Genomic DNA, 27,804 nt, shown 5'->3' with positions numbered 1-27,804 from the left:
TTGTTTTCAAAATTATAGGTCCCATTTTTGACCATATTAATGCCCTAAGGCTCGTATTTCTGTGTGTTATTATATTATAATTAAGTCTATGATTTGATAGAGCAGTCTGACAGAGCGGTGGTAGGCAGCAGCAGGCTCGTAAGCATTCATTCAAACAGCACTTTCCTGCATTTGCCAGCAGCTCTTCGCTGTGCTTCAAGCATTGCGCTGTTTATGACTTCAAGCCTGTGATTGTTGTGACTTTGCCATTGTGGTTGTTTGTAGGCTTGTGTGGTCTTAAGTGAGTCTATGATCGTATGCTATCCATTTGTATTTATTGTATGCTGCTCTTTCTATGCCATTTTAATATTTGAGAAATTAACCAATGATATTAGGCCACTCTTGGCCATGATTACAGACACCTGTGTGTCTTGACACTATATATAAACGAGTCATCCTGCAGTGTCTGTGATTATACCCTGATGAAGACAGCTTGCCTGTCGAAACGTTGGTAAATTAAATATTTTTGCATCTGAGCTCCTAGAGTGTGCGGCTCTCCTTTATTTTTAAGTTTTCTACTCTGCTAGCCAGCACCTCGCCTAAATAGGTGTGCGTTTCTTTTTCTTCTAGACTATGACTTCAAGCCTATCAACTCCCGAGATTAGGCTGGCAATACTAAAGAAACCTATTAGAACATCCAATAGTCAAAGGTATATGAAATACAAATGGTATAGAGAGAAATAGTTCTATAATAACTACAACCTAAAACTTCTTACCTGGGAATATTGAAGACTCATGTTAAAAGGATTCACCAGCGTTCACATGTTCTGAGCAAGGAACTTAAACGTTAGCTTTTTTACATTGCACATATTGCACTTTAACTTTCTTCTCCAACACTTTGTGTTTGCACTATTTAAACCAAATTGAACATGTTTCATTATTTATTTGAGACTAAATTGATTTTATTGATGTATTATATTAAGTTAAAATAAGTGTTCATTCAGTGTTGTATATAAAAAAATAAAGAAAACATTTAAAAATAATTGCCCGATTTAATCGGTATCAGCTTTTTTTGGTCCTCCAATCGGTATCGGTACTTAAAAATCATAATCGGTCGACCTCTACTACTGGCTGTGTGGTTTATAGAGTGATGGGGATATTAAGCCTGATTTTAATGTTTTTTAATTCAAATGACTTATATGGAGCTGCAGAGACCTTTAGGAAGTGCTAACTGCAGCTATAGATACCATTGCTTCCTGACAATACCTTATTCAACTTCAGTCACTGTATCGGCAGTTGTAAAACGCGATTTTAAACAATACAACATTTTGCATTGCTTTACTTTTCACTGTTAAGCGATTTACAGTTCCAATATTTTCTTCGTAAGCGTTTTGCAAATATCACGCTTAGATTAATAGCATTCCTCATGACCTGAGATAGCTTTTCACAGAATACGTAGCCAGTGCTTTGTCTTGATGTGGGGATGTTCCACGTTTCACAGGGCAAGTCAATCATTTTGGAATTCCAGTCTCTGCCCATGCTGGGTTCTACGACACGTGAGTATAGCAAGTACCCTTATTATCTGTGCTCTGGGTAGAAGCTGCCCGTGGGCTCAAATCTTAAGCGGGGATATGAAAAACTGACCTGATAGTGTTTAGGGGCAAATTCATCCTACTACCTTTAATTAAGATGTCAGCATGATGTGACCGTATGTGTAAGCATTGTGACTCCATTCTATGTCTTGTATATATGCTGCACATATAGAAAATGCCCTCTAGACATGAATATGAACCGCTGCCTTTCAGGTCTCCCAAAGACCACCTCTGCGGCAAGGGGAAATATGACGTTCTAGATTACACTTGCTGTGAAAAAGTACTACATGAAGGGGTGGGGCTGTCCTGCTGTGGAAACAGGGCCTTCAACCTCATCCGGGCTTCCTGTTGTGAAGGTGAGAGAGGAGACATTACTCTGTCTAGCAGTATTCCACTGCATCTATTCACTCAAACCTGGTAACTGGGTTGAAAACATTCTCAGCATCTCCCAAGTTTGAATTTGTATTTTGTGTGTTTTGTTTGCCCTTATCTGTGATTCAACCGATGCAGGTCAGCTGACTCATAATGTGAGCCAGCTGGTGTCAGATTGCTGTGGGTGTCGGGCCTATGACCCACTCAACCAGCTCTGCTGTGACTCTCAGATCCTAACCAGGACCCAACCCCATTCCAAGTGTTGTGGGAAAGGTCAGTAATGTCAGGTCTTTTGAGGCCTTTGCTGTCATCATTGGGAAGAATAACAACTACATCAAAAGGCATACAAATAGGTGGTGTCATAGTGTGCATTTTAGACTTGGCTCGCTCCATTGAGGTCTGTCTAGTCCGAAAGCTTTTTGGGAGATATTTCCCAATTCTCTCATGCTGAGTCATTTTGACAACCTAATTTCCCACCTGCACCCAGAGCTCGCACTAGGTGCTTAAAGTACTTGAATTTGGCACTCTGAAATTGAAGTACTGGAAAAGCAAACATTTTCTCAAGTTAGTACTTGAAAGGTAATCTAATTAAAATTAGAAAACAGAATGATTAAATAGGTTGATATGAGAAATGTTGGTCTTGCGAATGAATTTCCAGGCAGACAACCCAGTTTTATTTCCTCACGTGTTTCGTGGTCTGGCAGCGCACAATTGGCCCAACGTCGTCCGGGTTTGGCCGCCATTGTAAATAAGAATTTGTTCTTAACCGACTTGCCTAGTTAAATAAAGGTAAAAAAAATGGAAAGGAAATACAGAGAGAGGAAGCATTGAAGCAAGCAGGGAGAGAGGTTAGTAGTACAGTGGTTCCCAAACTTGGGGTCCGGGACCCATGTGGGGTCTCCTAAAATGTAAATAGGGTCCCCTGAAAGAATCTTTCATCTTAAAACACATGAATTTGTTTCTTCAAATGGGTATAGAAAACATTTTAGAGTCAACTAAGGGTGTTCTACACTTTTGCTAAATATAAAGACAATTTAAATAGAGACCATTTTATATCATCATCATGCACACTGAACAAAAATATACATGCATCATGCAACTTTAAAGATTTCGCAGTTACAGTTCATATAAGGAAATCAGTCAACCTCATCACTGACTTAGCACTCCTGTGTGTAGTAAATAAGTAGTGAAACACGTATTATTGATTAGAACTTGTAAGGTAGTGATGAATAGTAAGTTAATGGTGATATGTCATCTGGTGGCAACTAGAAACAATTGCATGATAGGAAATATTAAATGGATGATCATTGAAAATGCATAGTGCTTGAAAGTCCTTGAATTTGACTTGCTACTGTCTGTACGAACCCTGTGCACCTCACGGCTTCTATGCTCACTTACTCCTTCACAATGACAAGCTTGAGCACTTGAGTGCTTTAAACAGTCAATCTGATCAATTGTTATTACCTGTCCCACAGACCTTTATGATGAACACCAGCTTTGCTGTGGAAATGTCCAAGGAAGGAAGGTCCTGACCAAAAGGTCTGGTCACCACCGGTGCTGTGGAGACCAGCAGTTTGACCAGCGAAGCCACTGCTGCTGCTTCGATTCTGAACTACTAACCCCAGAGCCTCTCAATGCAAGCTGCTGTGCATCACCAGGGTTTAATGTTTTTCAGCACAGAGCAATTGCTCAGAATTCTCCAAACTGGTAAGGTTGCCTTTGGCCTTCAACCATATACTGGACCTCATGTCTCACTTTCTTTATTCACGTTAATGAAATGGGTAACAGTCAGGTTTTAAAATAATAATTTTGATATCCTACAGATAAAAGCAACAATTGGGCTGGCATCCGTTGCTGTATTTTCCTTGTGGGTTCATGCTTTTGGCCTAGGTATTGGTCAGCCAGACACTGCGCTAGGATTCTTGCTCTCTCGGTGCTAAGGGGGAGCTTGACCAATACGCTGGGTGCTAAGAAAAGTAGATTTTCATGACTTCAGAGTTAAGGAAGTTCTCGTTTTTTCAATAAAAGCAGATATGACAGCACAGTTGATATAAATGTAGCAGTCTTTATTACGTACCACAGGAGAACCAAGAAATTGAGTGACACCACGGCTGTCTTTTGGCTTATGTCAATCTGCAATAGTATTGTGAAAAGACGGGACAGGAACAGTCTCCAATGCACCATCTGCCAAGTGTTTCTTTGTGTTCTCAGACTTACAATCACATTCATACATAAAGCCATAATGTATAGTATAAAATAACCAGTCCTTAATACAAATGTATAATCTTAATTCTTAGACAATAGAACCATACCTGCAATAGTATTGTGAAAATACAGGAAAGGAAAACATCAGTCTCCAATGCACCGTCTGACAAGTTGTTCCATATGTAACCGGTGCAGCTGTAACTCTGCGTTTTGGGGTTGATTGAGATAAGACGTGGACTTGAGATCAGGTAGTTTTAATTAAGCAGAATTCACTCTGCATCCGGCATCCAAAAGAAAAACATTTGTAGAGCACATGTTCTGCGAATCGTCGCCTCTTTCTACAACAGATGCACAATACAAGGGACTGGGATCATTCAAGGAGCTAGCCATCGTTCACACATACATACCGTAGCTAGCTATTAACCACATGTTGAATTCAGAATGTTGATATCCTAAAAAGTACAATTACAAGTGCATCTTAACAATACCATCCACTTATGAGTAACCTCTAAATATACATTATTCATGAACAAAACACTGTGTATGACTTCATGCTTAAAATAATCAAACTTTTCTGAAGACAGAAAAAGCATGCCTACCTCTCTGTGCATCAAAATGATTTCAGCACGAAGGGCAAAACGTAAGTACACACTCCCCTACTCCCAGGATGCAGGCATGCATAATAACAAATCAACATTACATTAATATATGAACCTGGTGAAATTCACAGTACTTAAACTGTTACATATACAGGAGCATGAAGAAAGGTAAAACACATATCCTGTCTCACATCCCCTATACATTGCTCTGTGCTATCAGTGTTGACAGTACCGAAATACAACACTGCAAAACAAACAAGCTACAACGTGATATCGTCTATCCCATTCAACCTTAGAGGGTCAAAACTACATCTCCCACAACGCAACGCCAGCACCAGTCGGCAGCTCAGCTAACCGTCTGCATCACAGAAAGGCATGCTAGCTAGCAACACTTTAGCACTCAGAACTATATTAACAAAAAACACTGGACGTTATATGTTTCATTAGTCACACTCCCTTATAAAAATATCCACAGCATTAACCTTGGGATGTTTTATTTATTTCACGTTATGGACTTCTACAAAAGAGGTATCTGCAACACATACCTTTCTCTGTTCTCGACTGAGAACGGGAGCTACGGGTAGTACCATGGTGTTAGTAGGTGACGCAAGCACCCAGATGAAATTAAATGTATTTTATGAAACAAAACCCGAAGATGTTATCATTCAGCTACTGTAGCTGCCTACCTAACAACATCAACACCTTGCCAATCCTCATACCACCTACGATTGAAGTAGCGATCCTGCTGTCCAACTTGTGGCTGGATAACGCCGAAGAGGGCGCCTTGGTTCTTCAACAGGTGACTGGCTTAAATCACAGGGATCGGTGGCTGTGTTAACACTCATTTTATCTCCCTCTTCTTTGCCCCCATCGGAGACGGGGTCTGGATTTTCATTTACTATCCGCACTCTTCTCTTGATCAGAAAACGGTCCATCGCAACGCGGAGAGATAGTCGACTAGCTAGCTAGAAGTTAGCTCACTTTTACGTATAACTCTAGGAAGTGAACGCAACACCCTGCTACAACTCAACTCCCCGTGGAGTGAAATAGGTATGGGACCTACATGTAGGTGCGAGTAAGCATGACAAAGGCAGAGAATTTACCGTTTACTGGGAATTTATTCCGTCACACGGTAATTTTGGGGGAAAGGGGCTGAACGGAATCAAAGCAAAGAAAGTAAATGTCAAAGCCCCCTCTCCTACCTTACCTGCCTACCCACCTATCTTAGCACCACCTGGTGCGCTAACCAAAATACAGGGTGTGGTCCGCCCAGGTCTTACCTAGTGTGTATAGACAGTAAATACGACGGGTTATGTATGCCCGCAAGCCTCTTGCCTAAGCACTCCCTAAGTGCCTTCCCCTTCCACCCTGGGAACAAATGAAACAGAAAAGTACAAACAAGTTCAATAATCAACACAGTCCTTTGGACATAAACATACCTCGGCAGGACCGCTACAAAATACACTGCTCAAAAAAATAAAGGGAACACTTAAACAACACAATGTAACTCCAAGTCAATCACACTTCTGTGAAATCAAACTGTCCACTTAGGAAGCAACACTGATTGACAATAAATTTCACATGCTGTTGTGCAAATGGAATAGACAACAGGTGGAAATTATAGGCAATTAGCAAGACACCCCCAATAAAGGAGTGGTTCTGCAGGTGGTGACCACAGACCACTTCTCAGTTCCTATGCTTCCTGGCTGATGTTTTGGTCACTTTTGAATGCTGGCGGTGCTTTCACTCTAGTGGTAGCATGAGACGGAGTCTACAACCCACACAAGTGGCTCAGGTAGTGCAGCTCATCCAGGATGGCACATCAATGCGAGCTGTGGCAAGAAGGTTTGCTGTGTCTGTCAGCGTAGTGTCCAGAGCATGGAGGCGCTACCAGGAGACAGGCCAGTACATCAGGAGACGTGGAGGAGGGCAACAACCCAGCAGCAGGACCGCTACCTCCGCCTTTGTGCAAGGAGGAGCAGGAGGAGCACTGCCAGAGCCCTGCAAAATGACCTCCAGCAGGCCACAAATGTGCATGTGTCTGCTCAAACGGTCAGAAACAGACTCCATGAGGGTGGTATGAGGGCCCGACGTCCACAGGTGGGGGTTGTGCCTACAGCCCAACACCGTGCAGGACGTTTGGCATTTGCCAGAGAACACCAAGATTGGCAAATTCGCCACTGGCGCCCTGTGCTCTTCACAGATGAAAGCAGGTTCACACTGAGCACATATGACAGACGTGACAATCTGGAGACGCCGTGGAGAACGCTCTGCTGCCTGCAACATCCTCCAGCATGACCGGTTTGGCGGTGGGTCAGTCATGGTGTGGGGTGGCATTTCTTTGGGGGGCCGCACAGCCCTCCATGTGCTCGCCAGAGGTAGCCTGACTGCTATTAGGTACCGAGATGAGATCCTCAGACCCCTTGTGAGACCATATGCTGGTGCGGTTGGCCCTGGGTTCCTCCTAATGCAAGACAATGCTAGACCTCATGTGGCTGGAGTGTGTCAGCAGTTCCTGCAAGAGGAAGGCATTGATGCTATGGACTGGCCCACCCGTTCCCCAGACCTGAATCCAATTGAGCACATCTGGGACATCATGTCTCGCTCCATCCACCAACGCCACGTTGCACCACAGACTGTCCAGGAGTTGGCGGATGCTTTAGTCCAGGTCTGGGAGGAGATCCCCCAGGAGACCATCCGCCACCTCATCAGGAGCATGCCCAGGCGTTGTAGGGAGGTCATACAGGCACGTGGAGGCCACACACACTACTGAGCCTCATTTTGACTTGTTTTAAGGACATTACATCAACGTTGGATCAGCCTGTAGTGTGGTTTTCCACTTTAATTTTGATTGTGACTCCAAATCCAGACCTCCATGGGTTGATAAATTTGATTTCCATTGATAATTTTTGTGTGATTTTGTTGTCAGCACATTCAACTATGTAAAGAAAAAAGTATTTAATAAGAATATTTCATTCATTCAGATCTAGGATGTGTTATTTTAGTGTTCCCTTTATTTCTTTGAGCAGTGTACTTCACAAAACCCTGTCTCTCAGCAAAAAACAACATAGGACATAATAATCATCTTTCTGAGAAACAACCAACATATAATACAACCCTCAGCTCAATCTGAGAAACAACCAACCCAGGATATAACCCTCAGCTCTCTTCAGAGCCGCAGAAGGAGTCTAATGGGAAACAGCTGTATCCTGACGAGAGGGCGGGGTCAGTTCCAATCTGCAGCTGACCAATCAGCTGCTTAGGGGAATCCAGGAAGCCATTTCATAAAATACACACATACAAACCACAAGACAGAAACTGGGGATCGTAACACTCACATAACGTAGCCTAACTGCGCGAACACCCCCTACACACACACGCTGCCAGGGATCGGATTGGGAACAGAATAGCTGGTTATTAACTTTTACATATATATATTTTTTTAAATATTAAAACGCTTAACTGGGGCTATGCAGATTTGTGACGTGGCTATAGCACCCCCTAACCCCGGTGTAGCGCCGTGCCTGGCCAACAACCACATTGACACTGTGATTATTAAAGTGGGCACTTTAATTGTAAACCTTTGTCTGTAGAACAAGAGTGGTGGAATAGTTAGAAACATGTGTTATGTTAACATGATTTTTTAAACTATTCTTGTATGTGTATTTGTGTACATTATGTTTGTTTATGTGTCTTTATGTGCATGTGTTTGTATTGCATCTAAGTGTGTGTGTCTCTCTCGCTCTCCACATGCCTCCAGTATGCCTGGGAAGAAGCCTTGTGGTCTAGGTGCCTGTTTCAACCCAACAACAGAGCGTTGCTGTGTGAACCCTAGCTCTCACCAGGGTCAAAGTTACTCTCATGACCAGGCCCGCTGTGATGGAACACTCAGCCACACCCCATGTAAGACAGCACAAGGTGCCCTGCTAGTGTCTGTATGTTTGTGTGTTTCAGAGGAGGCTGGTGGGAAGAGCTATAGGAGGACAGGCTCATTGTAATGGCTGGAATGGAATAAATGGAACGGTATCAAACACATCAAACATATACAAACCACATGTTTGACTCCGCTCCATCTATTAAATTCCAGCCGATGAGACGGTCCTCCTATAGTTTCTCCCACCAGCCTCCTTTGGTGTGTATGTACACTTGCTGTTTCCATGACAGACTGACCAGGTGAAAGCTATATTCCCTTATTGATGTCACTTGTTAAATCCACTTCAGTCAGTGTAGATAAAGGGGAGGAGACAGGTTAAAACCTCTGAGATGTCAAGTCCCTCGTTTAGGGGACCTGCGTGGTTCTGGTACCGGTTCCGACCGACAGGATGTGAAATCTGAAACCACTTGAAGCTGGGATGTCCCCCCTATCATTTCATTCTGTCTTCAGACTGTCCGTCAACTCCTGTCTAAACCCTATGTCACAGCCACTGACAAAGCACATGCCTGCAATCATTATATCGTAGCGCAGCAGTAGAGAGTGGTTTCAGAGATTAATTCATATCCATCTGTGGTGTGTATTCATGGCTTCCCCAAAATATTTACCAGTAAACAATTTATCTTTAGTCTCTCTGTGTTTCATAATTTTCCTTAACCCTTGTGTTGTCTTAAGGGTCTTAATGACCCGCCACTATGTTTAACAGCAGAGAAAACTAAATTACATTTTTTTCAACTTGAAATTTGATGACTTTTCCTAGAGTGACCCCAACAGCAGTTCTCTCTCTGTGAATCTAACCCCAAGAAGTTCTGGAAAACGGTTAAAGACCTGGAGAATAAACCTTTCTCCTCACAGCTGCCCATGTCCCTTAAAGTTTATGATGTGGTAGTTACTGACAAGAAGCACATGGCTGAGCTCTTTAATCACCACTTCAATAAGTCAGGATTCCTATTTGACTTAGACATGCCTCGTTGCCCGTCCAGACATTTCCTCATCTCCCACCCCTTCTAATGCAACTAGCCCTGATGCTCCTCCATCTTTTTCCCCTGCCCCTCTACAAAGTTTCTCCCTGCAGGCGGTCACTGAGTCCGACGTGCTAAAGGAGCTCCTTAAACTTGACCCCCAAAAAACATCTGGGTCAGATTGTTTAGACCCTTTCTTCTTTAATGTTGCTGCCCCTATAATCGCCAAGCCTATCTCTGACCTCTCTCCTCTCTGGGGAGGTTCCCATTGCTTGGAAGGCAGCCACAGTTAGTCCTTTATTTAAAGGGGGAGATCAAGCTGATCCTAACTGTTTTAGGCCTATTTCTACTTTGCCCTGTTTATCAAAAGTGTTTGAAAAACCTGGCAATAATCAACTGACTGGCTTTCTTGATGTCTATAGTATTCTCTCTGGTATGCAATCTGGTTACCGCTCAGGTTATGGATGTGTCACTGCAACCTTAAAGGTCCTCTATGATGTCACCATTACCCTTGATTCTAAGCAATGTTGTGCTGCTATTTTTATTGACTTGGCCAAAGCTCTTGATACGGTAGACCATTCCATTCTTGTGGGCCGGCTAAGGAGTATTGGTGTCTCTGAGCGGTCTTTTGCCTGGTTTGCTAACTACCTCTCTCAAAGAGTGCAGTGTATAAAGTCAGAACATCTGCTGTCTCAGCCATTGCCTGTCACCAAGGGTGTACCCCAAGGCTCGATCCTAGGCCCCACGCTCTTCTCAATTTACATCAACAACATAGCTCAGGCAGTAGGAAGCTCTCTCATCCATTTATATGCAGATGATACAGTCTTATACTCAACTGGCCCCTCCCTGGATTTTGTGTTAAACGCTCTACAACAAAGCTTTCTTAGTGTCCAACAAGCTTTCTCTGCCCTTAACCTTGTTCTGAACACCTCCAAAACAAAGGTCATGTGGTTTGGTAAGAAGAATGCACCTCTCCCCACAGGTGTGATTACTACCTCTGATGGTTTAGAGCTTGAGGTACCTCATACAAGTACTTGGGAGTATGGCTAGATGGTACGCTGTCCTTCTCTCAGCACATATCAAAGCTGCAGGCTAAAGTTAAATCTAGACTTGGTTTCCTCTATCGTAATCACTCCTCTTTCACCCCAGCTGCCAAGCTAACCCTGATTCAGATGACCATCCTACCCATGCTAGACTATGGAGTAATGTATAGATCGGTAGGTAAGGGTGCTCTCGAGCGGCTAGATGTTCTCTACCATTCGGCCATCAGATTTGCCACCAATGCTCCTCATAGGGCACATCACTGCACTCTATACTCTTCTGTAAACTGGTCATCTCTATATACCCGTCGCAAGACCCACTGGTTGCTTATTTATAAAACCCTCTTAGACCTCACTCCCCCCATCTGAGATATCTTCTGCAGCCATCATCCTCCACAAACAACACCCGTTCTGCCAGTCACATTCTGTTGAAGGTCCCCAAAGCACACACATCCCTGGGTCGCTCTTCTTTTCAGTTCGCTGCAGCTAGTGACTGGAACGAGCTGCAAAAAACACTCAAAGTGGACAGTTATATCTCCATCTCTTCATTCAAAGACTCAATCATGGACACTCTTACTGACAGTTGTGGCTGCCTTGCATGATGTATTGCTGTCTCTACTTTCTTGCCCTTTGTGCTGCTGTCTGTGCCCAACAATGTTTGTACTCTGTGTTGTGCTGCTACCATGTTGTGCTGCTGCCATGTTGTGTTGCTACCATGTTTTGTTGTCATGTGTTGCTGCCAGCTGTCTATGTTGCCATGCTGCCATGCTATCATCTTAGGTCTCTCTTTATGTAGTGTTGTGTTGTCTCTCTTGTCGTGATCTTGTTTCCCTTGTTTTATTTAATACATTTTTATTTTTAACCCCATCCCCGCAGGAGGCCTTTTGGTAGGCTGTCATTGTAAATAATAATTTGTTCTTAACTAACATGCTAAGTAAAAAAAAAAACATTAAATAAAATAAAAAATAAGAAGTAATGATGAATATTTCAAAAGATATGACTTTAGTTTCACTTGGCCGCTCTCTAAAGTGTTTCTTGTAAAATCTCTAGTCATGTAATAATTATACTGTGCAACTTAAGGTTACGGGCTAAAATGTCCAGAATGGTTGGCTGAACAAAAATGGAAAATGAAACCAACAATTTGTGGAATATTTCCCATGTATGATTATTTTATTACCAGACCATTACCCATGCATGAATCAGCACCATATTGTATCTGAAACATCCCTTTATATGAAACTTTGCTGTAGTGTTGGATTTGCGTGGCCCTTTATTACCATAGAAGAAAAAGGAATCTCTGCAACTCTGGTATGGTTCCAGGGTGATTTAATCAGAGCATAATAAAGATAACGCTTTGATCCAAGTTGGATCTTCATCGGGTCATACACCACTGTGAAACACACCTACTTAAATAATCTAGAGCAGTGGCGGTCGGTGCCATTTAAGTTGAGGGAGGATGATACTTTCTTTTATGAGCTTCCGTCTTATTTCTATTGGAGCATATTAGATTACTGTCATTCATATTCCATTCACCCAGCTCAATGTACCATCGATAGGTTTAGGCTACTGCATGAGACTCAAACTTTCCTTGTACCCATCTTGAGGTTGCTACAACCTGGCCTATGAAATAAAATTGACATAGGTGCACAGGTCAAGAGAATTTTGAGTAATCAAGGTGACTTGATTATGCTTGCTTCTGTTTAAGAAACGTTTTTCAACAGAATCGGCAGAATGAATAGACCCCTGATCACACGCAAACAGTTCACTTTCATAGCAGCCAGATAAAAACACTTTGCGTTGTGTATATATATAATTCCTTCTCGCAACTATCTACTGTATGCGCTCTCCTCCTCTCACCTTTTCTCTTCGCTTGTGGACTTCAGTACACAACACATCAGCTGTCTATGACCAGGCAAAAAAAAAATTAGAAGCCAAACCTTCATGTCATGACCACTAACCGCTACACACAGCCTATATCGTTGTCACGTCATAGTCACCTAGAACTAATGCGTTACTAAACCGGCTACAATCATGCAGTACAGTCAGAAAGCAGTTTAGCAGTTACACCAGCGTGGCCCGGTGGCAATAAAATAATAAAACCAAAAGCTTACCTTTACTTGGAGTTCCAGTGTTAGATAGCCATAGCCAGCTAGCTAACATAGCACCCCTCTCTGTTTTAGCTGGGTGTTTGAGTAGGCTAAACTAGCTAGCTGCATTTTTTAAAATAAATACAACCAAATCTCTCTCTCTCTTGCTTCTTCTTAATTTTGGAAGAAATTAAATTGCTCAAAACTGTTCAACTATTGTCTTTCTCTCTCTTTGAGTCAACTAATCACCACATGTTATGCACTGCAGTGCTAGCTAGCTGTAGCTTATGCTTTCAGGACTAGATTAATTCTCTGAACCTTTGATTGGGTGGACAACATGTCAGTTCATGCTGGAAGAGTTCTGATATGTTGGAGGACGTCCTCCAGAGGTTGTCATAATTACTGTGTAAGTCTATGGGAGGGGGTAAAAACCATGAGTCTCCTAGGTTTTGTATTGTAGTCAATGTACCCAGAGGAGAACAGAAGCTAATTGTCCTCCGGCTAAACCATGGTGCTAACCTACAGAGTGCTGTTGAGGCTACTGTAGACCTTCAGTGTATTTTAATCAATTATTTGTTGATGTGAATATATTTAGTATAGGTTTATCTAAAAATGCTAACTTTTTAAAATGTTTCACTATTTAGATGATTATTAAATTCATTGAGGATGGTCCTCCCCTTCCTCCTCTGAGGAGACTCTACTGCTCTACAGGCATGAACATCCAGTCAATTTACATTTACATTTTAGTCATTTAGCAGACGCTCTTATCCAGAGCGACTTACAGTTAGTGCATTCATCTTAAAAACTTATTCAGGCTAGGGTCCTTTTTTCTGAATTTCCGCCTGACTGACGTACCCAATGTAAACTGCCTTTTACTCAGCCCCAGAAGCCAGGATATGCATATAATAGAAAACACTTTGAAGATTGTAGAAATGTTAAATAATGTATGAGACTATAACACAATAGATATGGTAAGAGAAAATCCAAAGAAAAACCTACCCGGAAATTACTTTATTTTGAGAGCCCATGCTCTTACAATGGAAGTTATAGAGTCATATCCAAATCCAGCTCCCAGATTTCAATTCCTATGGCTTCCACTAGATGTCAACAGTCTTTGTTCAAGGTTTCAGGCTTGTTTCTTCCCAAACGAGGAAGAATTTTGAGTTTTAGTACTGGGAGTCAGAGTTGAAAATCAGTCTGTGCGCGCACGACGAAGAGGACTCGTACCTGCTAATTTTGCTTTCCTATTGAACATACTTCTTTCCGTATGAAATATTATAGTTTAATTACATTTTAGGGTACCTGAGGATTAGATATTTTTACTTGTTTTAACAAAGTTTAGCGGTATGTCTCTGCATGTTGAACGAGTGGATTATTCAAATCGATTGCGCCAACTAAATGGACATTTTGGGATATAAAGAAGGATTTTATCTAACAAAACGACCATACATGTTGTAGCTGGGACCCTTTGGATTTCAAATCAGAGGAAGATTTTCAAAAAGTAAGTGAATATTTAATCGCTATTTGTGATTTTATGAAGCCTGTACCGGTAGAAAAATATGTTGATGTGGGGCGCCGTCCTCAAACAATCGCATGGCATGCTTTAGCTGTAAAGCCTATTGTAAATCAGACAATGCAGTTAGATGAACAAGAATTTAAGCTTTTAACCGATATATATGTACCTAAATGTTTAATATCCATAATTTTTATGATTATTTATTTGAATTGCGCCCCCTCCAATTTCACCAGCTTCAGGGTGGGACAGCAGTTCCACCATTGGGGTGCTAGGACAGAGCAAAACTTGGACTGGCCTGAGCGGGAGATGCTCTCCCGTAGGGTTGGGAGGGTCAAGAGACCAGAGGTGGCAGAACGGAGTGCTCGGGTTGGGGTGTAGCGTTTGAGCATAGCCTGAAGGTAGGGAGGGGCAGTCCCTCTTGCTGTTCCGTAGGCAAGCACCATGGTATTTTAGTGGATGCGAGCTTTGACTAGAAGCCAGTGGAGTGTGCGGCGGAGCGGGTTGACATGGGAGACCTTGGGAAGGTTGAAAACCAGGCGGGCTGCAGCGTTCTGGATAAATTGCAGTGGTTTGATGGCACAAGCAGGGAGCCCAGCCAGTGAGTTGCAGTAGTCCAGATGGGAGATGACAAGTGCCTGGATTAGGAGCAGTGCCGCTCCCTATGTGAGGTGGGGTCTTACTCTACGGATGTTCTAGAGCCTGAACCTACAGGAGCGAGTCACTGAGTTGATCTTTGCAGAAAACGACAGGGTCACACAAAGGTTCTTTGCACTCTGGCAGGGCGACACTAGAGTTGTCAACCATGATGGAGATGTCTTTGAGCAGACAGGCCTTCTTGTCGAGGTTGAGTTTTAGGTGGTGGGCTGACATCCAAGCTGAGATATCTGCCTGGCACGCAGAGACACGTGTCGCCACCTTGGTGTCAAAAGGGGTGAAGGAGAAAAGTAGTTGTCATCCGCATAGCAATGATAAGAGAGACCAGTGAGGATATGACAGAGCTGAGTGACTTGGTGTATAGAGAGAAGAGCAGAGGACCTAGAACCGAGCCCTGGGGGACACAAGTAGTGAGAGTACGTGGTGCAGACACAGATTCTCTCCACGTCACCTGGGAGGAGCAGCCTGCCAGGTAGGATGCAATCCAAGAGTTTGCAGAGCCTGAGACGCACAGCCCTGAGAGGGTGGAGAGGAGGATCTGATGGTTCACGGTGTCGAAGGCAGTGAATAGACCTGGGAGGAGGAGAACAGAGGAGAGCGAGACAGTTTGGCAGTGCGGAGAGCCTCCGTGACACAGAGAAGAGCAGTCTCGGTTGAGTGACCTGTCTTGAAGCCTAACTGGTTAGGGTAAGAAGATCGTTCTGAAAGAGATAATGAGAAAGTTGATCAGAGACGCACGCTCAAGTGTTTTGAAAAGAAAGGGATACAGGTCTATAGTTTTAGAGGTCAGATAGTCAAGTGTTTATTTTCCTGAGGAGGAGAGCGACTTGGGCCATTTTGAAGTCAGGGAAGATGCAGCCAGTGGTCATTGATGGGGGGAGTGAGGAATGGGAGAAGGTCTCTAGAGATGGTCTGGAGGAGGGGATGGGGTCGAGCGGGGAGGTTGTCAGGTGGACAGACCTCTCTAGTCGCAGAATTTCATCTGGAAAGAGAGGAGAGAAAGAGGTCAAGGTGTAGGGTAGTTCTGTGTGAGTGGGACCAGTGGACTCAATAGGCTGAGTGAATGAGGAGCGGATGTCGTCAACCTTCTTTTCAAAGTGGAAGGGGTGGAGGATTAAGGAGGGAGGAGAAGGTGTAAAGAGTTCCCTAGGGTTAGAGTTAGAAGCTTGAAGCTTGAGTGATAGAAAGTAGCTTTAGCAGTGAATACAGAGGAAGAGAAGGTAGATAAGAGGAAGTGAAAGGATGATGGGTCATCCAGAGGTTTAGTTTTCCTCCAGTTTCGCTCAGCTGCCCGAAGCCCTGTTCTGTAAGCTCCCATTGAGTCACTTAGCCACAGAGCAAGAGGGTAGGGCCAAGCTGTCCGGGGGGAAATGGAACAGTGCGAGTCATAGGATGCGGAAAGGGAGGAGAGTAGGGTCGAAGAGGCAGAATCAGGAGACAGGAGGGAGAAGGATTTAGCAGAAGGGAGAGATGATAGGATAAAAGAGAGTTAGTGCGAGAGCGAAGGTTGTCAATACCCCACCAAGGTGGCCTAGAGGCTCTGGGCTTCTTTTTAGAACAATGCCCTATAGACTCTCGGGCCTAGCTCCTCATGTATCGGAGACCTAGCAGAGCCGGTACTCACAAATAGCAGTTTTATGTATAGAAGTAAAAATTTTCTACCAACAAAGGAACTGCTATGGGGATTACGATGGCCCCCAATTATGCCAATCTTTAAGGGACTTTTAGAACACAATTGCATTCTCAACCCTGAGCAAAATGCCTTTCTATTGAAGATCAAACTATATCGACGTTATATAAATTATGTATTTGGTATTATTTAATGGGACTCTTGAGAGTCTTGAGATGCTACATGAGTTTCTTAATAAGTAAAATGATCATCTTCGTTTCACCACGTACTTTGATTACTCTAGTGTCAGCTTCCTTGACATTTAGAGCATCAAAGAAAATGACACACTCCTCACCGATCTATACAGCAAGCCCACAGATCGAAACACACTTCTAAGACGTGATAGTTTCCACCCTATTCCTCCTAAAGAAAAGCCTCCTGATCAGTCAGTTAAAACATGTCTGTAGAATCTGTAACATTGACAATTTCTAAGAGTCCCAAACAAGAAACTAGACATAATCTTTTCTATAAAATGTGTCATGCTCACAGGGGGCTGCCCTTTTAAAAATTCTCCCTATATTATATCAAATTGTATACAAAATGATTGACACATTTGTCTCACCCGTGCACGTACAGTGCATTCAGAAAGTATTCAGACCCCTTCACTTTTTCCACATTTTGTTACGTTACAGCCGTCTAACATGGATTAAATTGTATTTTTTTCTTCAGCAATCTACACACAATACCCCATAATGACGAAGCAAAAACTGAAATATCACATTTTACATGAATTATTCAGACCCTTTACTCAGTACTTTCTTGAAGCACCTTTGGCAGCAATTACAGCCTCGAGTCTTCTTAGGTATGACGCTACAAGCTTGGCACACCTGTATTTGGGGAGTTTCTCCCATTCTTCTCTTTAGATCCTCTCAAGCTCTGTCAGGTTGGATGGGGAGCGTTGCTGCACAGCTCTTTTCAAGTCTCTCAAGACATGTTGTCTCGAAGCCACTACTGCGTTGTCTTGGCTGTATACTTAGGTTCGTTGTCCTGTTGGAAGGTGAACCTTCGCCCCAGTCTGAGGTCCTGAGTGCTCTGGACCTCCTTTTCATCAAGGATCTTTCTGTACTTTGCTCCGTTCATCTTTCTCTCAATCCTGACTAGTCTCCCAGTCCCTGCTGGTGAAAAACATCCCCACAGCATGATGCTGCCACCAACATGCTTCATCGTAGGGATGGTATAGGCCAGGTAATGAGCGGTGCCTGGTTTCATCCAGACGTGACGCTTGGCATTCACGCCAAAGAGTTCAAATCTTGTTTTCATCAGACCAGAGAATCTTTTTTCTCATGGAGAGTCCTTTAGGTGCCGTTTACTGAGGAGTGGCTTCCGTCTGGCCACTGTACCATAAAGGCCTGATTGGTGGAGTGCTGCAGAGATGGTTGTCCTTCTGGAAGGTTCTCACATCTCCACAGAGGAACTCTGGCGCTCTATCAGAGTGACCATTGGGTCAATTGCATTTACCACAGGTACAACTCCAATCAAGTTGTAGAAACATCTCAAGGATGATCAATGGAAACAAGATGCACCTGAGCTCAATTTCAGGTATCATAGCAAAAGGTCTGAATATTTAAGTAAATAAGGTATTTGTTTTTAATTTTTAATAAGGCTGTAACGTAGAAAAAAAGCCAAGGGGTCTGAATACTTTCCAAATGTCCTGTATATTATCCTGGTTGACATGGATTATTTACCATTCTTATTTTGATTTGAAAAAATACTATCATATACTATGGTATAAATACTATAGTGTTCACTGTTGTGTTTTTGCAGACTTTACTGTAGTATTTACAGTTAACTATAGTATAAACAGTATAGTAAAATAACTGTAGTGTATATACTATAGTAATTAATGTGGTGTTTTTGCAGACTGTACTCTACTGTAGTATTTAATGTAGTGTTTTTGCGGACTGTACTATACTGTAGTATTCCTGTACTGCTTTTGCATTACTTTAGTATTTACTATTTACTTTAGTGTTTTTGTTTTATTGTCTTTGACATAGAAGTGGAGGCTTTCTCCTTCAAGAAACCTACTGAAGAAATACTAAAAGAGCACATTTTCCATAACCTGTAGGTAGGCAGGACTGTGCGCTGAATGGATAGTTCAGTGCTTCTGCTCTTTTCTATAACCTGTAAGGAACACAATATGGTCTATACTTGGCATGGTGGTTTGTCAATTATGGGTGGCCCAAATTGTGATATGGGGGAGGGGAATGGGCAGAGTATATGAACATTGAATACTGTAGTATTTACTATAGTTTAATAAAAATGGGGGGGGGTGGACTGTAGTGTTTGTGCGGACATTACTGTATTTTTTACAGTAGTGTTTTTTTTCTGATAATACTAGTATTTACTGTAGTATTCTATACTACATTGTATTGTAAATACTACACATGATTGAGGGATACTATAGTGTGTAGTATATTATACTGCAGTTTACTATATAATTCTATAGTAATTTCTGTAGTGTTCTATAGTAAACTGTAGTATTTTTTCCATGTGGGTCACCACCATCACTATCACTGTCCTTCCTCCTTTCCATCTCTCTAACCAGGTCTCTACAATGGTGGCTCTCAGGTTTACAATCCAAACATCAACATCTGCTGTGCCGGGAAGCTGTCCAATAGGGTGCTTGGAAAAAACCTGGTAAGTCCATTAGCCCACAGAGCTTAGGCCTATAGTTAGCCCACAGAGCTTAGGCCTATAGTTAGCCCACAGAGCTTAGGCCACAGAGCTTACAGGCCTATAGCTAAAGCTTAGTTCACTGAACTTCCTCCGCTACGTAAAAATGTGTCCTCATCTCAGTCAAATTAAAGTAAAACAGCTAAATCCTCCGCTTGCTGAGTAGTTGTTGGTCAACCAATAAAGACGAAAGCCATACAGTACAGGGATGTATTTGTAAAGAAAAGTCTAAATATCTGACGACGAGCCTGAAACTATACGTTGTCCACAGACCCATTTTCAGTCCACTCAGAATGTTTAGACAGGGCCCCAGTGGGAAGTGGGTGTTCTATACTCAAGGCCAAAATTCTAGACTGGTGCTTGATCTAAAAGTCTATTAGGGAGAAAATCTGCCCCATGTTTTGCTAGTAACAATTACTATTTCTATTGGTGTTTGCTTTACTTGAGCTATATGCTGTACCTTGTCATTTCCATCTGCATTGTTAGTTCTGTAAGTCCCAACCCACAACCAGTTAGTGTCTCCCCGTCTGTGTGAGCGTTAGTCAGACAATGGATAACGATAGTTCTCATTGGGTCTCTTCTATCGCTTCACACTCTGTCGGTAGAGGATGTGTGCACAGGTTGACTGGTAAGAAACTTACTCTCTTTTCTAGCATGTCAACTTTCTTTTGTGATTGTGTGTGAATTTGCATGCTACCGTTTGTGAGTGCATGAAGTTGTCTGTATGTGTGTCTGTTATACATGCTGTGTGTTTGTGTGTGTGTTGTTACCCTGCTGACCGGTGTGTGTCTCTCTCCCAGTGCTGCGGTACAACTCCGTATGGTGTAGAGGACCGAGGGGTGCTGTGCTGTAACCAGACCTTGCACCATGCGGTGGAGGATGGGTACCAGTGCTCCCCAGGTGGCCACTTGTATCTGCCATCCCGTGACATGGTGTGTGGCTCACGTGTTCATCTCAACGATCCAGGCAAACAATGCTGTGGGGAGGAGACATACGACCCTCAGTATGAAATCTGCTGCAACGGACACACGTGAGTAGCTCTGGAAGGCTGGAAATTGTAGGAAGTTTATCCCAAAGACGTGGGGTTATCACTGTCCGCAAGAGCAGTTCAGAGTGCCTAAGGGCAGAACTAAGGCGCTAAGAACAGCTTTGATCTCATTGTCACTAACACCTTGTTTCAGCAGAAGAACAAATATAAAACACTATGGATGCACCCACGCTCCAAACACTGGCACCGGATCGACTACTGCATAGTGAGACGTTCTGACACTATTGACGTCCTGCTGACACGTGCCATGAGGGGTGCAGAATGCTGGACAGATCACCGTATGATACTGGCTTAACTCCAGGTGAAAATACGTCCCCCCCCAACGCCTGCAGAAGTGCAGTAAGAGGCATCTGCACTGTACCCAGCTTGTGAAAGCTGCAGTAAGGGACGAGTTCCGTCGCTCTCTCGCTGAAAGGCTGAGGGAGACTGAGCCTCTTCTGAGTGCAGAGGCCCACTCCATTGGCTACAGAGGTAGGAAACATCAAGACTGGTTTGATGAGAACTCGGACACCATCACAACGTTACTGGACAATATGCACAAAGGGCACAGGGCTCCTCTCAACAGCCCCACATCTGCTACCCTCTGCCAGCAATGGTGTGCATCACGCAAGGACGTGCAAACAACCTTGCATGCTCTGCAGAACGAATGGTGGACGAATAAGGCACAGGAAATCCAATTTTATGCAGACAAAAACTACATGCAATTCAGCTAAAGCTATCTATGGCCCTAGAAGTCGCTCCATCAACACCCTGATGGTCTGACTCTCTTGAAGGACCAAAACCAGATCCTGATGAGGCGGGCTGACCACTTTGAAGCACTACTCAATCAGCACTCTCCTACAGACCACTCCATCCTGGAAGAACTGCCTGTCCGTCTACCCATTCAAGACCTCAACACCTTTTGGAAGGTTGGTGAATGGTTATCAGCTCTCCATTCCCTCAAAAACAATAAGACTCCTGGTGCCGACAGCATCCCGGCAGAGCTACTTAAGAAGGGAGGTTACTTCTGCACCAGAACGCTCCACCAGTACATCACTGAGGTTTGGGACCGGGAGATCATCCCCCAACAGTGGCGGGATGCAAACATTGTCACCATCTATAAGAACAAGGGTAACAAGTCCATCTGCGGCAACAGCCAGGGATATCCCTTCTGGCTGTTGCCAGTAAGGTCCTCTCCAAGGTGATGCTACCAGAGTCACAATGCGGCTTCAGAAAGAACAGGAGTACGGTCTACATGATATTCACGGCACGGCAACTCCAGGAGAAGTGTCGTGAACACCATCAGGAGCTTTTCATGGCCTTTGTCAACCTCTCTAAGGCCTTCGACACTGTGAGCAGGGAACTACTATGGGGCATTCTACTCAAATTTGTCAACATCCTTTGCCAGTTCCATGATGGGAGGATGCTCGGGTGGCCATAGGAGGGCAGGAGTCAGTGCCCTTTGGAGTAAGCATTGGTGTGTGCTGGCACCTGCACTCTTTAACATCTTCCTCTTATGTATCCACAAGGAGCTTAAGGACAGCAGCGGGTTGCGATGGACTTCAGGCTGGATAGAAACCTATTCAACATCCGGAGACTCCAAGCAACCATCAAGGTTGTTACGGGATGGGTTATTGAGCTGCAGTATGCTGATTGATGAATGTGCTCTTGTCTTCAGTCTGTCCTTGAAATGGCTGTGAGGGTCTATAACAGAATTGGACTGTCAATCAACACCACCAAGACAAAGGTGGTCTGCCAGTGGAGATCCAGCCTTCCACCCGCCATGCCTGTTTTCACCATTAAACACAAATCACTGGCAAAAGTCGCTGTCTATCAAGCCATCTGCATCACCACACTTCTTTACAGCTGTAAAGCCTGGGTAACTTACAGTCGCCACGACAAGCAGCTCGAGCGATTCCACAAAAGATGCCTGCAGCAATCCTATGAATCACCTGGTGCAACCATGTGCCGCATACAGAAATACTTGCTAAGACCAACTGCAAGAGTATGGAGGCCATGGTAACCCAACACCAACTGTGCTTGGGCATGTCATTAGAATGTCTCAGGAGCGCTTGCCATGGAATATCCTGTATGGTCAGCTACATCTTTGCCGGCGGTCTGCAGGGGGGCAGCTAAAAACGACCAGCTAAAAACGTTGCTGAAGAAGTGCAACATCAAACCCACAGACCTGGTGGACGCCGCTGCCGACCGTTCCACCTGGCGGCAGCTCTGCCAGAGTGGTCTACAGAGGTGAGAGGAGGAGAGGAGCACAAAGAAACAGCAAAAACAGCTCAGGAGACGTACAACCATGCCTGCCCCCTCCAACACAGACTGCACATGCCCCACCTGCAATAAAGTTTGTGTATCTCGGATTGCACTCTACAGTAACCAAATAATTCACCGTTAACTCAGAAGTGGAAGTCATCATCGGATACGATGGACTAACGTTGCGTGTTTGTACTATAACTAACTGTGGAAAGTATTTTCCCACCCACTGTATGAGACTGGGTGTGCATCTCTGTATGTTTATGTCTGAGAGACATTGATGGATTTAATTTTGATTGAAAAGAACATTCCCACAGTCCCACTACCTCAGGATGTGGAAAAATTCTGTGGGCGGCCAAATGATGTGCATACTTACTGTATGTTAGCCTCCCAGACATTTTTCAACAGGGCGTCTACTGCTGCAGCCAAAAGGTCTCCAACTGTTCTGTACTTCACTTCCCTTGTTCCAGTCAGAGGCGTTTAGACAGCCAGACATCTCTTAATTAAGACAGCTTGTGTCTGCTTTTTGGTCTCTAAGAAAGGGGTCAGACGATGGGTAGTTGTTTTTTGTACTTCGCCCTGTTGTGTGAATTGTGCTTGACCTTGGTGTCTGACTCTAGGAGGAAACTGGTTGACTCCTGTTTGGCATTTGAGGAATGTTACTAATGTTTGTTCCAAGTAAATGTTGTTTATTATTGACTGAAGTGTGTTTATTTGGAATACAGAAAAATGTACCATGTCTGGAGGCATACCTGACACAGACAGGATTTACTTTTTTTTTTTTAAACACTCGAATCTACTTACAGTACCAGTCAAAAGTTTGGACACACCTACTCATTCCAAGGTTTTTCTTTAACATTGGAATGAGTAGGTGTGTCCAGTCTGAATTTATACCGATGCCATTACTCAATACTTTGGCCATGAAATCAATGGGCTAAAACGATTTCCTTGAGTGCTATATTCATCAAAGTATAATGGGTAAAATCCATTAAATTATAAATAATCTGTACAATATGGCTCTGAGTTCACCCAACGTGACAGCTCTCTTTCTATTGGGAGGTCAAATATTTTTTTCTCTGCACAGACACCACAGGTTGGGAAACATGTCCTGCTGTGGAAGGAAGGTCTACAACTCCAGCAGCGGCCAGATGAAGTGCTGTGCAGGGACTCTGTACAACCTGCAGGCTCAGGGCAGGCTCATAGAGGATACCCAGTGCTGTGGGAGTGTTCTGATGGAGGCCGGCTCCACCCAGACCTGTTGCACCGCCCCGGGGCTAGACCTGCTCTACCCTACCCAGCAAGGGTTCACCTGCTGTGGGCACCGCTATCCCAATGCCTCCCTGTGGTCTTGCTGCGCCGGGGTCCTGCATCCAAGGCCTGAACCACACAACACCACCAAGAACATGATTCCAGGTCAGTGAGAACCGGATACAACCGATCTATGATTTATGCCACAGCTTGAGTTGCTTCTGTTTATCACTGAAAGGTCTCCGAAAGACCAACCTACAAGTCAGACAAGTGATATGAATATTGAATTCTATATCTAGTTCATATAAGATAAAGGGGGTGTCTTTTGATGGGTCCCTGCTCGTTTGATTAGACTGTTGTTCATTATCCTCAGGACCCAGGCTTCTACCACTGGGGGATTTGAAGACTGAAGTCCTGTGTCACAGCAGAGGTAAGGCCTCCAGATTGAAGCACAAGATGACAGGAAACATTACTCAATACTTTGATCTTTAGTAAGAACAGTGGGAAGCCCTTGAATCTACTCTCATTTTGACACTGATGTACAGTTGCTTCACAACGCTGATCTGAAAGTGTGTGTGTGTTTGTCCAGTTCTGCTGGGGACAGTGGAGAGTGTGTCCGTGAAGATGAACGAGCGGTCCATCGTGATGGTAAACGCCTGGTCTTTGCTGGCCTCACGTGGCCATGTCAACGCCCTGCCTTCCCCCCACTACCTCACATTACCCGACCACTGCAGCTCCCCTGAACTGGTGCCGGGCAACACTTACATCTGGGTGAAAATGCCTTCCTCAGACACCATAACATTCATCTCTGATCTCAGCGATCATTCCTCCCCTGTTCATTCCATCCTCTCCAGGTGCTCAACCTGTATCTAGCCCAGAGGAAAGAAGGCTAACCCTCTCAACAGAATATGAATTCTGGGTATTTCCATAGACTATTGTTCAGAAATCTGTTATGTTAACTGACAATAAGCTTAAAACTAGCATCTTTATGATCATTCATGAGCCATATCTCAGGATAAGTCAAATTTTGTCTGTCTCGGTAGTGGTTTTCTGTAATATTATCACAAAAGACTGACTACATGTTTTGTTGCATTCTGTAATTGGTGCTTCCATTTTTGGATTTGTAATTCATTTACATCTACATAGTGTTTATTAAAAAATATATAATTAATCTCATGGGTTTAGTTCAACTGTCGTACACCATCAGAACCCAAAATAAGCGTGTTTTACTCTGTAAACAATGTATACTGAACAAAAATATAAACAACCATTTCAAAGATGTTACATTGCATCAGTTAATTCATTTAAATTCTTTAGATCTTTCATTCGGATTTCACAATACAGGGAATACAGATATGCATCTGTTGGTCACAGATACCATCATAAAAAAGGTAGGGGCGTGGATCAGAAAACCAGTCAGTATCTGGTGTGACCACCATTTACCTCATGCAGTGTGACACATCTCCTTTGCATAGAGTTGATCAGGCTGTTGATTGTGTCCTGTGGAATGTTGTCCCACTCCTCTTGAATGGCTGTGCAAAGTTGCTGGATATTGGCTTGAACTGGAACATGCTGTCGTACATGTCGATCCAGAGCATCTCAAACGTGCTCAATGGGTGACATGTCTGGTGAGTATGCAGGCCATGGAACTACTGGGACATTTTCAGCTCCCGGGGAATTGTGTACAGATCCTTGCGACATGGGGCCGTGCATTATTATGCTGAAACATGAGGTGATGGTGGCACGACAATGGGCCTTAGGATCTCTTCACGGTATCTCTGTGCATTCAAATGACCATTTATAAAATGCAATTTTGTTTGTTGTCCGTAGCTTATGCCTGCCCATACCATAACCTCACCGCCACCATGGGGCACTCTGTTCACAACGTTGACATTAGCAAACCGCTCACCCACATGGCGCCATACACGTGGTTGTGAGGCCGGTTGGACTTACTGCCAAATTCTCTAAAACGATGATGTAGGCGGCTTATGGTAGAGAAATTAACATTCAATTATCTGGCAACAGCTCTGGTGGACATTCCTGCAGTCATCATGCCAATTGCACGCTCCATCAAAACTTGAAACATCTCTGGCATTGTGTTGTGTGACAACTGCACATTTTAGAGTGGCCTTTTATTGTCCCCAGCACAGTAAGTGCACCTGTGTAATGATAATGCTGTTTAATCAGCTTCTTGATATGCCACACCTGTCAGGTGGATGAATTATCTTGGCTAAAGAGATATGCTCACTAATGGGGATGTAGTGATGTAGTCCCATGTAGCTCAGTGCAAGGGTTGTGGGCTAAGCAGGTACATCAACAAATATTAATGTACTTGCTACTGTAAATTACTGAAATGTGAATGTAAACAAATTTGTTTAAAACAATTGAACAAAATTCATTTTTTTGTGCGTATGGAACATTTCTTGGATCTTTTATTTCAGCTCCCGAAACATGGGACCAACACTTTACATGTTGCGTTTTAATGGTGTTAGGTTAATGAAAATGTTTTGTCTTAATTAGAGTACCACAGAGATTTACACAGTTATCAAATAATCAAAGCTTGATGATTAGTTGAATATTTGAATCAGCTGTGAAGTGCTAGGGTAAAAATCAAAATGAGAGAACCTACCCTTAGTACCTCCATATAGAAAAGAGAAAGGAAAAGCAGAAGAAACCACAGAGAAACCAAAGAGAAAAAGACACCCTATGAGGCATGATCATCAAGCGAAAACGCTTCTTCTCACTCAACTGGTCTAACCCCATCGTCTTCTGTAACATCACAGCTGAGGTCACAAACGTATTTATTTATTTTGTTTGTTGTCCGTAGCTTATGCCTGCCCATACCATAACCTCACCGCCACCATGGGGCACTCTGTTCACAACGTTGACATTAGCAAACCGCTCACCCACATGGCGCCATACACCTGGTTGTGAGGCCGGTTGGACTTACTGCCAAATTCTCTAAAACGATGATGTAGGCGGCTTATGGTAGAGAAATGAACATTCAATTATCTGGCAACAGCTCTGGTGGACATTCCTGCAGTCATCATGCCAATTACACGCTCCATCAAAACTTGAAACATCTCTGGCATTGTGTTGTGTGACAACTGCACATTTTTATGGCCTTCCATAAACATTTTTATGGAAGGCCATAAAGATCATCAAGGACAACCACCACCCGAGCCACTGCCTGTTCACCCCGCTATCATCCAGAAGGTGAGGTCAGTACAGGTGCATCAAAGCAGGGACCGAGAGACTGAAAAACAAATTCTATCTCAAGGCCATCAGACTGTTAAACAGCCACCACTAACATTTAGTGGCTGCTGCCAACATACTGACTCAACTCCAGCCACTTTAATAATGGGAATTGATGGAAATGTATGTAAAAATGTATCACTAGCCACTTTAAACAATGCCACTTAATATAATGTTTACATACCCTACATTACTCATCTCATATGTATATGTATATACTGTACTCTATATCATCTACTGCATCTTGCCATCTTTATGTAATACATGTATCACTAGCCACTTTAAACTATGCCACTTTATGTTTATATACCCTACATTACTCATCTCATATGTATATACTGTACTCTATACCATCTACTGCATCTTGCCTATGCTGTTCTGTACGATCACTCATTCATATATCTTTATGTACATATTCTTTATCCCTTTACACTTGTGTGTATAAGGTAGTAGTTGTGGAATTGTTAGGTTAGATTACTCGTTGGTTATTACTGCATTGTCGGAACTAGAAGCACAAGCATTTCGCTACACTCGCATTAACATCTGCTAACCATGTGTATGTGACAAATAACATTTGATTTGATAAGGAGGGAGTAACTACACTGTTTATATTCGGCCTTATTCCCCAACATCTTTCCATGGTTGAGTGCTGTGGTTTGCACTTTCAGTTTTGCGTGAATGCTGCCATCTATCCACGATTTTTGGTTAGGGTAGGTTCTAATAGTCACAG

General features: G+C 43.4%; 1 protein-coding gene across 1 annotated transcript in view; it reads left to right on the top strand.

Moving 5' to 3' along the window:
- LOC120018822 overlaps positions 1–25,116 on the top strand; it is a 29,342-nt gene extending 4,226 nt beyond the window's left edge. The window contains exons 3-12 of the mRNA XM_038962038.1: positions 1,481–1,535; positions 1,785–1,927; positions 2,082–2,216; positions 3,419–3,650; positions 8,508–8,650; positions 19,152–19,243; positions 20,080–20,309; positions 23,656–23,984; positions 24,193–24,249; positions 24,409–25,116. Coding sequence (XP_038817966.1) covers positions 1,481–1,535; positions 1,785–1,927; positions 2,082–2,216; positions 3,419–3,650; positions 8,508–8,650; positions 19,152–19,243; positions 20,080–20,309; positions 23,656–23,984; positions 24,193–24,249; positions 24,409–24,692 — 1,700 coding nt within the window. The 3' untranslated portion in view covers positions 24,693–25,116. The remainder of the gene's footprint in view (positions 1–1,480; positions 1,536–1,784; positions 1,928–2,081; positions 2,217–3,418; positions 3,651–8,507; positions 8,651–19,151; positions 19,244–20,079; positions 20,310–23,655; positions 23,985–24,192; positions 24,250–24,408) is intronic.
- Positions 25,117–27,804: the final 2,688 nt, after the last annotated feature.

This window comes from Salvelinus namaycush, chromosome 23, assembly GCF_016432855.1.
Source record: "Salvelinus namaycush isolate Seneca chromosome 23, SaNama_1.0, whole genome shotgun sequence".
NCBI classification, from domain to species: domain Eukaryota; kingdom Metazoa; phylum Chordata; class Actinopteri; order Salmoniformes; family Salmonidae; genus Salvelinus; species Salvelinus namaycush.
This window is presented reverse-complemented; position numbering and strand designations above follow the sequence as displayed.